Source organism: Pagrus major, chromosome 15, assembly GCF_040436345.1.
Source record: "Pagrus major chromosome 15, Pma_NU_1.0".
NCBI lineage: Eukaryota > Metazoa > Chordata > Actinopteri > Spariformes > Sparidae > Pagrus > Pagrus major.
Genome location: NC_133229.1, coordinates 2,955,210 through 2,970,183, shown reverse-complemented (window position 1 = coordinate 2,970,183; position 14,974 = coordinate 2,955,210). Strand labels below are relative to the sequence as shown.

Below are 14,974 nucleotides of genomic sequence, written 5' to 3'. Positions count from 1 at the left end.
CTCCTGGGGAGGGTAACAATGGTCCTCCAGTTGTACACAATCTGTCTGACTGTGGACTGGTGGAGTTGAAACTCGTTAGAGATAGTTTTGTAACCTTTTCCGGCCTGATGAGCATCAACAACTCTTTTTCTGAGGTCCTCAGAAATCTCCTTTATTCATGCCATGATACACTTTCACAAACATGCGTTGTGAAGATCAGACTTTGATAGATCCATTCCATTCCATCTTCTTCCGCTTATCCGGGGTCGGGTCGCGGTGGCAGCAGGCTCAGTAGGGAGCTCCAGACCTCCTTCTCCCCAGCAACACTTTCCAGCTCCTCCGGGAGGATCCTGAGGCGTTCCCAGGCCAGATGAGGTATGTAATCTCTCCAGCGGGTTCTGGGTCTGCCCTGGGGTCTCCTCCCAGTTGGACGTGCCTGGAAAACCTCCAAGGGGAGGTGCCCAGGAGGCATCCTGATCAGATGCCCGAACCACCTCAACTGGCTCCTCTCGACGCGATGGAGCAGCGGCTCTACTCCGAGCTCCCTCCGGATGTCTGAGCTCCTCACCCTATCCATAAGGCTGAGCCCAGCCACCCTACGGAGGAAACTCATTTCAGCCACTTGTATCCGCGATCTCGTTCTTTTGGTCACTACCCACAGCTCGTGACCATAGGTGAGGGTTGGAACATAGATGGACCGGTAAATCGAGAGCTTCGCCTTGCGGCTCAGGTCCCTCTTCACCCCGACGGTCCGGTACAACGCCCACAATACTGCAGACGCTGCACCAAGCCGTCTGTCCACCTCATGCTCCATTCTCCCATCACTTGTGAACAAGACCCCGAGATACTTAAACTTCTTCGCTTGGGCCAGGAGCTCACTCCCCAACCGGAGGGGGCAATCCACCATTTTCCGGCAGAGAACCATGGCCTTAGACTTAGAGGTGCTGACCCTCATCCCGACTGCGTCACACTTGGCTGCGAACCACCCCAATGCCTGCTGGAGGTCACGGGCTGAGGAAGCCAACAGAACCACGTCATCCGCAAAAAGCAAAGACGCAATTCTGAGGTTCCCATACCGGACACTCTCCTCACCATGGCTGCACCTTGAGATCCTGTCCATGAATATCACAAACAGGATCGGAGACAAGGGGCAGCCCTGGCGGAGTCCAACACCCACTGGAAACGTATTCGACTTTGTGCCGAGTATACGGACACAACTCTCACTTTGGTCATACAAGGACTGGATAGCTCGTACCAACAGCCCCGGTACCCTATACTCCCTCAGTACCCCCCACAGTACTCCCCGGGGGACCCGGTCGTAGGCCACAAAACACATGAAGACTGGATGGGCAAACTCCCACTCCCATTTTGACACTGTTGATCATGCCATTTTATTAGACTGCCTGAAAACCTGGGTTGGCATCAAGGGTACTGCTTTTAGTTGGTTTTATTCTTACCTTTTAGACAGAGCCTTCTCGGTCACCACAGGTAATTATTCTTCAACTACAACGCCCATTATCTGTGGTGTACCACAAGGTTCTATCTTAGGTCCGATTTTATTTTCAATTTATATGCTCCCGCTCGGCCAGATTATCAAACACCATAATGTTTATATACCTTAAATACAAACAAATATACCTTCCGCTGAGGCCCGGTGACCCAAGAAGCCTAGCTGCTGTCTTAGACTGTCTTAAAGATATCAACTGTTGGATGGCTCTAAATTTCCTACAACTTAATAACTCAAAAACAGAAATCAAACTGTTCAGCCCCCAAACCATATCAGCCACTTTCAGCAAGCCCTTGGTCCCCTGTCCGTCAACATAAATCCCACTGCACGAAATCTTGGTGTTCAATTTGACTCAGAGGTCACATTCATCCCTCACATCAACAAACTGGTCCAGTCCTGTTTCTACCAACTAAGATCCATTTCATGAATCAAACACATGCTCTCACCCTCTGACCTGGAAAAAGTCATTCATGCATTCATCTTTTCCAGACTAGATTACTGCAACTCCCTTCTCTCCAGTATCAATCAGAAATCACTCTCTCACCTCCAACTCGTACAGAATTCAGCAGCTAGGATTCTAACTCGTTTTAACAGACGACATTACATCACCCCAGAGTCCTAGCTTCCCTTCATTGGCTCCCTGTCCGTTTTAGAATTGATTTTAAGATTTTACTGATCACTTTTAAAGCACTCTTGGGTCTGGCTCCGACCTATATAGCAGACATTTTAATTCCTTACGAGCCACCTTGCAGCCTTAGATCCTCAAGTGGGGCCCTTCTAACTGTTCCAAAGCCGAGGCTAAAAACTAAAGGTGATCGTGCCTTCGCCATCAGGGCCCCTCAGCTTTGGGAATGCCCTGCCTGAGGAAAAAAGGCTTGCAGGATTGGTAACTTCTTTTAAATCACTTCTTAAAACCCATTTTTATAGACTTGCTTTTATGTGATGTCGTCCTTTTACTTTTACTCCTACCTTTTGAGTTTATTATATTTGTTTTATTTATTTTATCTATTTTATTTATTCCATTTCTTTATTTTTATCATTATTTCTGTTGTTCAATTATTTGTTTCTAATTATTTAGCTATAATTGCCATTTATTTTATTTGTCCTTTACAATTTTACACTAATATAACTAATATATATATATGTATATATATATATATATATATATATATATATATATATATATATATATATATACATATATGCTAATATAAAGTAATATTGGATCATTTTCCTCAATACATACATAGCCAAGTATAAAATGTTGTCTCATTTGTTTAATTGGGTTCTCTTTATCTACTTTTAGGACTGTTTTTGGTCATATTTATACAGAAATATAGAAAATTCTAAAGGGTTCTAAACTTTCAAGCACCACTGTACATATGAGATTCCTCATACGGATTAACAAAGAAGAGGGACTCATAGTAAGCCAAATATTGTATGTCTCAGAATAAACTACATAACGTGCTATGTGATGTGGAAGCTAATACGTGTACCCCTTATAGCATCCTAGCCATTGATGAGATGTAGCCCACTCAAAAATATGTTACATACTGTAGATTTTAGCAGATTTTCTCACAGATGATAGTGTACTTTGGTTGTGTATGTGCAGGTTATCAAACTTGATATGTAGGTTAAAGTTAAAGTATCTATCTTTAATTTATCATTGGCAAAATGCCTTCTTTAGGCGTTATACGTTGAAATAAAATCACCAGGAATAATGTGCCTTCATGATTTTCTTTTTTAAGATTGTCAAGTTTGCCAACTATCTTGGCAGTAGTTAGCTACTGTTTTTTTTACATGAATTAGCAAGCATTAGCAACCTACCAAGATAGTTCTCAAGCTAACTAACGTAAAAACAAACTTTAATAAAGTGTTCATAAAAAATTATATATTACAAAGCAATACAAACTACATGGCTACTAATATATGGCTGTGGTGGGACATTTTGGTGTTGCTGTTCAAACAATATTGTCCAGTTATGCTAGCCAGGATTGCTATACAAGAAAGAGGGGTGAGTTAAACTAACGATGTCTCAAGATACATGCAGATATAATGTTAATCCAAACAATGCGACACAACAGCACTATAACGTTAACACACTGTTGTGTCAATAATAAAAAATACTGACCGAAAATGCGTTTTAATCCAGCTGTAGTCGAGCAACTCCACTCTGGTGTGTTGATTTTTCGTAACGCTTCCGGGATGTTGTAAATACTTATACTGGCGATCTAATTTGAGATGAAACAGCCAATCTGATATTATTTGTGCCAATTCTCCGATTGGTTGATTATGTGGCACACAACACTGTGTCAAGTTGAGCGAGTGTTCAGGTAAAGTTGAGAAGGGAGAGATTAAGAGCGAGTGTGCAGCGGTCAGACAGCACAGCGACTTAGAGTTTGTGAGAGGACATATGAGTAAAACTGAGTGAGAGGGGTTATTATTGCACATTAAAAGCAATAATAGTAAACATGCAAATACATTTATTGTGCGCAGAATTTTTTTGGTCAAATGAAATTATGTCTTGCCATAGTCTTGTAAAATTTCTCTTCAAAATATAATTTATGTGCTTGCAAAATATATTTGTCTGTGCTCAAAATCCCCCATTGGTCCTTCAAGAATGTGGCACAAATATAATGCCATAAATGGGGGAACAGTTTCGTTTCACCTCTGATCTGCCAGTGGAGGTAGTAACAGAGCCACAACAGAGGCGCGACAGCATCTCTGTGAATGGAGTGTGTCAGTCTGATGGCATTCACAGTTTGACAGCTATACAGGTCCTTCACTCATCAAATAAAGAGAAACATTTAGACGCGGAACAGCTTCTGTCCCCAGTAGCAAGAGCTAGGCGGCTCCTGCAGTTGAATGGCGGTGATTATGTGACACAATTTAGAGCAAAAAACTTTAACTCACCTTTCACCATTGTGTTGTTGTAGTTGCTGTCTCTGGCTTTTATTGTACTATTGTACTTGTATTGAAAAAAATCCCTGTGATGGTTAGCCCTCCCAACTGAGACTTCAGTTAACTTTCCCCCAGACCCAGACAGGGTCCACTATTTACTGATGGTGATTATGTGATGTAATTTAAAGCAAAAAACGTGACTTTGTCACTTTCCACGATGTGTGGTGGGTCAGGATCTTAATCACAACACATAGCGGTACCAATATGATTATAAACAGGTGGTGGATACATGTTTAGATTAACAGGTGGAAAAAACCACTCTGATCTCAACGTTATGACGCGTACTAGCACGCCTCCTTTGGTTCCTCAAAGCTGGCATGCTGTATGAAATGACAAACTGGAGAGGCTTTATGCCGGCACTGATTGGTTCAGTGTGAACAAGCAAAGGCTGCGTAAAGGTGAGCCTTCGTTGCGGCAACAATGCTGAATCTCTGTGTGAAAAGTACTATATTTAAGCAGTGACGGCGAGCATTTGAAATCTTGATACAGGTAGACAGAAGGCTGGAACTAGCTATAATTTTTGTTGTCAATTATCTATATTATTCTGTTGATTAATCAGTTAGTCTAAAAATTGTCAGATAATAATGAAAAATGTCATTTCTTCAAATGACCAACCAACAGTTCACAACCCAAAGATTTTTCATTAACAGGCAGCAAATCCTCTAAAAAGATCAATAAAATTTTTGTAAAAAAGATGGCAGATGCTATTAATTGGTAATCAACAGTTTGGTACTTAAAGGTGCAATATGTAAGATTTTTAGTTAAAAACATTACAAAATCTAAAAATTATGAACAGAATGTTAAGACATAATAGTTGTATGTGTTGTGTTGCAGAGAACATCTACTTAAGTTAGCATGCTTACAAGCTAGCTACAGTCCGTCCTGGTTCAACATTCATGTGCTAGTGGTGAAAACACCAACACTTCCCTGTCGCTCCAAGTGCTCAGTCCGGACCGCTACATGCACTGCTAATTTGGCTAAAATAGCTAACAGCAGCTACAGCTAGCAGCAGTTAGCGGTTACTCTGGTGATATGCTGCCCCCTCATTTTGAGTATGAATTAGACAGGCAGCCAATTCTTGGCCCTTTGTTCCTCCGATGATCACCTAATTTACTAACCGTTACAAAACTAAATCATACAGTAATGCTGTTAAACTGAATCAATCAATTCATTTAAACATACATCTTCTCGCTTTGTTTTTTTTTTTTTTTAATCTCAGAGGGCAGCTAATTAACACATTGAATTGGAAAACATTCTGCCCCCTTCAGTTTCAAACTTAAAACCCTTTTTCATCCCACTTCAATCTGCAGGACTTCATCCAACAATCACATATTGTTTCAACATTCAGGCATCCACATGCTTTATTTGAGCGTCCACATATTCTACTTTTGTCCTTGTAGTGTCTCTTTATTTGCTCTGTTCGCTTGCATACTCCATGAGTTTTTACACTATAGTTAAAATACACTATGAAATCTTTATAGAACATTTAAATCACTGCATTGTTACATTCATCTTTCTTTTACTGCAGGCATCTCCCTAAGTGTAGTACCAATGTACCTTGGTGAGATAGCTCCTAAGAACCTGCGAGGCTTTCTGGGTCTCGTGCCAAGTATCTTTATTGGCACTGGAGTCTTCGCTGCCCAAATCCTCGGCCTACATGAGCTTCTAGGAAAGGTAGTCAACACTGCTTACTACTGTAACAACAACCTGGTATGTGGAGAGGACTGCTGCAAAATCCATGTGACTGTGTGGTTATGGTATGGAAAAAAAGTTTGACTCTAACTTAGCTCATGAGTTTCTCACTTCAACATAGCTATAAAATAAAACTAAAACTCAAAAGTTTTTTTTTAACTTGTAAATGTGTCTATTTTGTCATTTAAACGGCAACCTCTATTGTAATAGCCCAGGTCATTGTGACAGAAGAAATTACCAATTTTGAGGCACAAAACCAAAATCAGGCTTTCCCCCAGACATTTAAACAATTGTGACTAGTGTTACCATACCTGACAAAGCACATCTTGGACTGATCTAAGTAGACCTGAGTCCGACCTGGGATGTCTGTAAGTGGCCACCATTGATTTGACTTATTCAGATAATGTCCTTCCCATTGACAATCACATAGGCTTTAACTATGAAATAAATCTGCCATCGAGCACAAAACATGAAATTTTGCATCATCTGTTTTTATAAGATAGTGTTATTGGTCTCATTCATCATCAATGTTGCTCTAATATTCTTAGCATCTGTTGGAACTATTGCAGGAGGAGCATTGGCCCCTCTTTCTTTCAGTGGTGGTGGTCCCCACTTTCATTCAGTTGATGCTGTTGCCATGGTTCCCAGAGAGCCCCAGATACCTGCTGATTGAAAAGCACAATATCCACGCCACCATCACAGGTAAGTGTTGTGGTACTGCTTCACATCAACAAGGGAAGCTTTACATGAAGAAGTGAACCCCCTACGTTAAAGTAATTGTTAATAAAAGTTTAGTTGTAACATATTTTGAATATTACACCATAGCAGTTGTCTAAGTTCATAGTCGTCATTACTTTTAAAAGAGAGATACTGCTGTGTGTCAGTGCTACAGATTTGCGGTATAGCTGCACAGAGTCATTACTTTACTTTTCTCTGAAAAAGTTAAAAGACATGATTTTGCCCCCACTGTTCAAAAGATCATTTATAAACAATATTCCTTTATCATTTATTGATTTGATGAGCAAAGTTCTATCCATAATTCATATGATTCTATTAAACCATATCACTAGGCTTTGGATTTCTTTGCTAGAATCAGGTTGATTATATTGGAAATGAAACTCAGCTGGCTATGACATGATAAGTATAAAAATGTTTTTCTCCTTAATATTGCAAGTTTGAAAGGAGTTAACTGAAGAAACGGATAGAGTTCTTTTTAGAATAGAGGATAAGCAGACATCAATAACTTTGCTGAAAACCATTATGGATTAGAAATAAATGTATGTATAACCGATGCATTTAATGCAAAGTTGAGTGCCTCAAGGTTCAACAATTGAGCCCACCATATTTATGATCATTGTACAGTTATTTTGATCTTGTCAGGCTTACCGTCCCATAAAAAGCTTTTGTTCATACTTTCTGAATAATTCTTTTCCTGGTGATGGTTATGCCATGAGAATATACACCGATCAGCCACAACATTAAAGCCACTGTTAGTTGAAGTGAACAACATTGGTTATCCCATTACAATGCAATGTTCTTCTGGAAACCTTGGGTCCTGGCATTCATGTGGGTGCCATATGACACACACCACCCACCCAAACTGTGTTGCAGTCTAAGTACAGCCCCTCATGGCAATGGTACTCTCTGATGGTAGTGACCCTCCCAGCAGGACAGTGAGCCCTGCCACCACAAAAACTGCTCATGAATAAGCAAAGTTATGTGACAAAAAGCTCATGATGTCATCCCGGTCTCCAAATTCTCCAGATTTCAATCCAATCAAGCAGATCTTGACATCCTAGAACAAGTCCAACCCATGGAGGCCCCATGTTGCAACCCCAAGGACTCAAAGGATCTGCTGGGAGTGTCCAGTGGTGGCAGACACCACAGGACACCCCCAGAAGTCCTGTGTTTATGTCTTGATGGGTCAAAGCCAAGTCTGATCCATGGTTGGATTATACTTGGCTCTAACTTGGCTTGTCCCATGGATCAGAATTGTTCCAGGACGTCCCATGGATGCCCATTCAGATTTGGAGGCCTGGTCCACGCCTTGAGCTCTTTTTCAAGTTCTTTGGGCCATTCGTGATCAGTTCTTGCTGTGTGGCAAGACCCACTGTCCTACTGTGGGGGTCACTGTCATTAGGGAGAACCGTTGCTAATGGGGGGGCTGTACCTTGTCTGCAAAAATGTATGGGTGGGTGGTGTGTGTCTAGTTGCATTCACATGAATGCCAGGACTCAAGGTTTTACAGTAGAACATTGTATCGCACCAAGATGATCAAAATTATTAGTTTCACATGTCAGTGGTTTTAAAGTTGTGGCTAATTGGTGTTGATAAACTAAGGTATTACCAACAAATTTATTACTGCTGTTTTTCTATATAAGGTCATAAAGTCATTCTCCAAGCTTTTCCATTCCTATCCTCCAAACTATTTGTATCTTTCTTTCAATCTTTTCTCTTGTAATGTGCTCCATGTTTCCAGGTATAAGGATACCTAGCACATCTATTGGGCTGTCCGACCATTTTTATTTTCTTAAGAATGAAAACAGCTTTTCCATGGAGAAAAGCCTTCAGTGTTGTTCTTTGCTCTTCACTCAATGAAATATACTCAGATCTGATATAACTGATGCTATATCAGAATCTATGCTAACCTCTTCAAACAAACAGTAGATTCTCTCACTGGTTGTCAGACCTAAATCACACCTGTAGCTGCAGTCTCAAACGGCCAGTAGTTTCTCAAAGGACACTGATTGGTTCACCCACTGCGTGACACACCTTGAAGCCTGGCAAGATGGATTTGCAAGATGATGATCACATGATCTCACAAATCCAGCTGCCTAGTAAAGTAAACAGAAAATTAGATTGCACCAAGAATTAACCCTTGCGGCAAACCCCTAAATTAAAGGTCCTGATGCCTGGTGGACAGACTGACAAACTGACCTCACGATACTTTGGCATTGCAAACCACAAGTAGGGACAAAGCTGTAATGACCTGTGTTTCAGATGTGCTGTTGTATGTTTCCATGATGTGCTATAACCATGCTGCTCCCTATCCTGACTCTCAGCCCTGAAGTGGTATAGAGCCAAGTGTAACATCCAGGCTGAGATTGAAGAGATGCAGGAGGAGCAGCGCTCTCTGTCGTCAGTGGAGACACTGTCAGTATGGAAACTGTTGCTGGATGACTCAGTCCGCCTGCAGGTGCTCAGTGTGGTGGTCATCAACATCGGCATGCAGCTGTCTGGCATCGATGCGGTGAGGACTTGGAAATTAAGTGATGTATACACAGAAGGAGTGGAGGTTTGGTGGTCTTTTTTCAAATTAGTATTTAGTAACAAGTCCAAAGTTTTCACCACAGTTTCTTCCTTGGGTGTTTCCCTTAAATGAAATATGCAAAATTAGAAAATGTGCGGTGTATGAAAAAAAAGAGCAAAAAGGGGCTTAAAGGCTCTGAAGAGCTGAGGATAACTGCAGAGTTGGGTAATTATCTGTTGGTTTGTCACTACAAGTGACCTCATTAGTCACAACTAACAAAGCATTTGGTCCATAAAAATATTTAACTGAATAATGTCAATTCAGACTCAGCTTACTACCCTTTTGGCAAGTAATTTTATTTACAGCCTACCAAACAGATGCCAGAAAAGTGAAAGCATTTTGAGAACTATGTGACAAACAATGTGTCTCAGTTGTGTCTCATCTGTTATTAATAATAACCATCGTACCGCCATGCTCACTCAGCTCCACAACTCAAACCATTTTTATGCCAGAAGTGAGACAAAGTCATTGTTTTGCAAGTCTCAAGTCTTGGCTATGAAATCTCAAGTCCTGAGTCAAATCCCTTTGGTCTCTTTGATTTCATAGATCGATAGATTTTAGTGTGGGGATGGTAGGGATGAAGGAATACACCATTATCTGTATCTGTATCTATTCAACCAAACTATATATATATGTATCATTATGCATACCCTGTGGATGAGTGCAGCATGCCTCCAGAACATAAATACATTCACTCACAACAACATATACATTTTTTCAAAACACATAATTAGCTAGCTCTGGCAGAGGGGAGAACCCTTGGCTAAAACGTGCATTTTTCCATCTAAGTGACCTGGAGTTATCTGCTATCATCTGGAAGTAGAGTGAAAATGAGTTGAAGGGGTACCTGGGGTCATGTGCTATAGTGAAAGCTTTGCAAGTGATCACACTAATTGAGATCAGAAAAATCGGAGGTTGGGAGACCAATGATTTTGGAAGCAGTGTGTGCCGTGGAGACAGCGCAGTGAGAAAACAAGGGGAGCAGTAGAGTATTATGGATTGAAATATGCATTTGTAAAGCAGTAGCAGAGGGTGGGGGGCACCAGAGAGTGGTTTGAATTTGTGTATGGGAACATCTGCAGATGTCAATGGTATGTGGGTGAGAAGTGACTTTATTGTCCAGTGTGGCTCCAAAGTATTTGAAACTCTCAACCTGCTCTACTGGCTGATATACGAGATAGAGTATTGATTAGTCATTACAGAATTATTGTCAATAAGAAGGGTGGAGTAAAGTATGTAAAGTAAGTGGTGATGGGCTAGTCAGTGCATTTGTTGAACCCCTGAAATGAACAGCCAAAAACACGTCCATCTGCATTTTCTCCAAGTCCTCAGTTCAACAGAAGCACACTTTTCGTTTTTTCTTTCTCCTCTTTCGTTTTTCTACATACACCGTCCTCTGTAAAACACTTAAAGGGCTAGTGCTCACTTCTTAAAGGGAAAGTACAACAAATAAGCATGTGGACAGTATTTTTTTCAGAACTTATTTATAATCCCTCCAGTTCAATGTGAAAAGTGACAATATTGTTGAAATATGATAGAATTGTACTTTATTTAATTAACAGTCAGTTGTTGTCTACATACAGAAGTTATTACAACTAGTAGATTACTTCAATATACTAAATATGGCACTGAATCGTAATGCAAGTTAGACTTTGTGACCTTTGCTTGAGGAAATTTTCTCTAACTGGGCCTCTTTGAATTTTAATTGAGTACCGCTGGTGTGGTGGAAATGTTGCTGTGCCAACCCTTCCAGTTTGTGGTTTGTCGCTGTGGAAGTTGTGAGCAAAGGTTACAGTTTTTGAGTTGCATGTTTTTGCATGTACATTTTTGTTGACCAAAGCAGTCTTTATATCCCAATTAGATGATGATATTAATATTATTATTATTATTATTATTATTATTATTATTATTATAAAATTAAAAAGAAATCTGAGATATGACTTTTACTCTGTCTTTGACTCCAGCCACAGAAACACAAATGTGTCTTCACATACCTTAAAAATACAGCTACGTCGTTATGCTGTTATTTTTAATTTCAGTTCAGCATTTAATACAATCTTCCTCAAAACTAGTTAAAACCAGTTAGTCACCCTCTGAATATTGCCCTGGAGATTAATTAATTATTTGATGATTACTGGGGTGCCCAGGCCAGAAAGTGCACACTGTAAGCACTGGAGCTGAACTCATTAGCACACCCTTCTCCAGGCTGTATTTTAAGTGGCTAATTAGCACTACCTCAACACAGTGGCACAGTCCTGATACATGCACATACTGACAGCAGCACTAAGGATGAGAAGGGTTAAGGTGATATGTTGGTGGTAAAAATAATCAACCAATGTATGATGAGGATGAGAATGAAGTTGATTGTTGTGTCCATGATGATGGTATGATGATTGTGAATAAAAGCAATACTTGAGAGACTGGGGATGATAATATAGGGTAGGTCTCCAGGAAATAAATATAAGACAATATATTATAAGTGACATCCTCTGAAGTGATGGAAACACGATTCTGTGTGTGTGTTTGTGTGTGCCTCTCAACGTCTGCTGTCTGCAGTCAATACACCTCCTGTCTGGTCCTGCTCCCCGTAAAACCTCACAGTGAATTGAATGTGAGCAGATGTCTGCTGTCTCTGTGTATTAACACTGTACCAGCTGTGCAGTTGGCAAGTCTTAAAAGTCTGCCTCCTCATACAGATTTTTGCACGATTGTTTTGTCTTTTGAAAGCATATGTCACATTACACAGAGAAATGTTTATCATTTTCTTTTCAGCCAAACTGGTTACAGGTTACTTGTCAGTACAGTCGTGGTCAAAAGTTTACATACACTTGTAAAGAAGATGTTTGGCAGTTTTCAGTTCCGATGATTTCCACAACTCTCAGTTTTCTGTGCTGGGATGAGTGGAACACATACTACTTTGTCACAAATAACATTTATGTGTTCAGTAATTAATTTATTGTAGGTCTTCTGAAAATGTGACCAAATCTGCTGGGTCAAAAATATACATACAGTGATTCTAATATTTGGTTAAATGTATCTTGGCCATTTTCACCTCAATTAGGTGCTTTTGATAGCCATCCACAAGCTTCTGGCAGGCCTCTGGCTAAATTTTTAACCACTCCTCTTGACAGAATCAGTGAAGTCAACCAAATCAACCAAGTCAACCTTTTTCTTTGTCCATGTGATCAGCAGCACACTTCAGTCGAGCCTTAAGGTGCTGTGTCTGGAGCAAGGGCCTCTCAGCCCATGGCAATGCAAAATACGCTTGACTGTTGACACTGGCACCTGTCTTCCAGCAGTTTCTAATTCATCGCAGACTTGCTTTTTGGGAGTTTTTGGTTGACTCTTGACCATCCTGACCAATATTCTCTCAGCAGCAGGTGATAGTTTGTGTTTCTCTTCCTGATCCTGGCAGTGACAAAACTGCGCCATGCACTTTATACTTAGAAACAGTTGTTTTCACAGTTAACCTGTAACTGCTTTGAAATGGCTCCGAGTGACTTTCTTTACTAGTTCAAATCAATAATGAGCTCTTTACACTTTCCCATTGTAGTATTTGTGGCTGATTCTAGGGGTCGTGTCAAACAAGCCCTATTAAAATGGGCCCACAAAAGTCACCAGCTGTTATCAATCAGAATTTCTCAGAAGAAGTTAAGAGGCCATGCTACAAAGCAAATTTCGATTCACACAACTTTCCATGATCACCAAAATTGATTCAGGTTACTATATGTATATTTTTGAGCCAGCAGATTTGGTCACATTTTCAGAAGACCCATTATAAATTCAGATTTGAAGCAAACTTCATTAATGTTTTTTGTGACAAAGAAGTGTGTTCCACTCATTCCATCACAGAAAAATGAGAGCTGTAGAATCATCATCATTGGAAACTGAAGACTGCCATGATATACGTGTTCTTTACAAGTGGATGTAAGCTTTTGACTACAACTGTATCTAACAACTGTGGCTATCTGTAGCTGTGCCACAGTGTTTTTTTTAATTCCATACTAATCTTGATAGTATATTTTATCCAACAGAAAACGGTAAAGCTCAAGCCCAGGCAATCATCAATATATCTGTGACTTTGTGACACTGCTGCCAAATTTACCTTTGAAACTGTTATGAGCATGACTTTTTAAGGGAATCGATAGCCTTGTCGCTGATGTTCTCACGGAACAGATGTACATTCATTTTGTGAAATTTAAAAATCCACACTAACTTTCAGAGTCAGTCTACATACATAATTGAGACATGGTGGACTATGTGTCAGAAGGATGCATGCGCTCATCAGCAATGTGTGCTCCCTTTGTTTTGAAGTGATTGTTGGTGTGGGTTTGGTTTGGTTAGTCCTCATGAAAGAGTATCATTATATCCTTAATGTGACATATTTCTCATTTGAAACAGGTCAGTTAGGGGCCCACCTGTAAATTGTATAGAGGGAGGGCAGGTGTGATAGAAAGGAAACTGACTTTATTGATTGAACTTTTAATTGACACCCACTAGTGCAGCATGAAGTCATCACTGCAGGCAGCTGGAAGTTCAAGTACCCATTTCATTAGGGCTGCATGATATGGTAAAAACAAATAGCTCATTGTGATTGTTTGGGTAGATATTGGACACATATATATATATATATATATATAAAATATTTGGACAGATATAAGATTAATTTTAACAATTCTATAATCACATGGAATTCTAAGTATAAAGTAGTATTCAGTGATTATTTGATTTATTTGTTCATTTGAAGAAAATACAAAAAAATGTAAATTACTGAATCAGTCTACACGCACTAAAAAAATATTTTCTATTGTCACTTTAAGTAAGCTTTTTGTTATGAGTTGATGTAGTACAAATGCTAAAAATGTTCTCACCATAAAAATCAATCATCTGACAGGATAATAATAATAATAATAATACTCATATGATCATCGGGCCATTTCTTACATAACTTATACACCTATGTTGGTATACCCTATATTTTAGCAAGTTAAATAATTAGAACTGTTTACAAATGCAACTTCCTTGGCTGGTGGTCAGAGATTAAAGATGCTATGTTTGATGTTTTGGAGCATGTCTGACATTGGTGCCCCCATTAGTAATATCATAAAAATACAATGTGGCCAACAACAATGCATGCCACATCATGAGGCTGCCACTTGACTGAAGTTTGTAGAAAACAGGGATCCACTGCCGGATGTTGGCCGGACCACCTACAAACAGGAGCTGGAGTTGGCGGGGCACAGGGGCTTGAGTTGGCCGGACTGTCGACGGAGAACCACTGGTGGATGTCGGCCGGGCTGCCGACTGGGAAACCACTGGGTGATGTTGGTCGGGCCGCTGATTGGAAACCATTGACTGCTGGTGGTGGGCGGCACTGGAGTAGTGTTGGCTGGGACCCTTGACCCCAGAGCTGGAGCACTGGGCAGGTTTGGCTCTGGGGCGCTGTGCAGACTTGTTTCTGGGGCACTGGGCAGCTGCAAAGACGAGCTGCTGGGCAGTGGCAGTCTTTATGCCTGTCAGAAACA

At 40.3% G+C, this 14,974-nt stretch overlaps 1 protein-coding gene across 1 annotated transcript in view; it reads left to right on the top strand.

The window, feature by feature from the left end:
• Window positions 1-14,974, top strand: part of slc2a15a (solute carrier family 2 member 15a) — a 79,175-nt gene that overhangs the window by 38,907 nt on the left and 25,294 nt on the right. Inside the window, exons 4-6 of the mRNA XM_073482369.1 lie at window positions 5,976-6,121; window positions 6,709-6,841; window positions 9,202-9,389. Of these exons, the coding sequence (XP_073338470.1) occupies window positions 5,976-6,121; window positions 6,709-6,841; window positions 9,202-9,389 (467 nt within the window). The remainder of the gene's footprint in view (window positions 1-5,975; window positions 6,122-6,708; window positions 6,842-9,201; window positions 9,390-14,974) is intronic.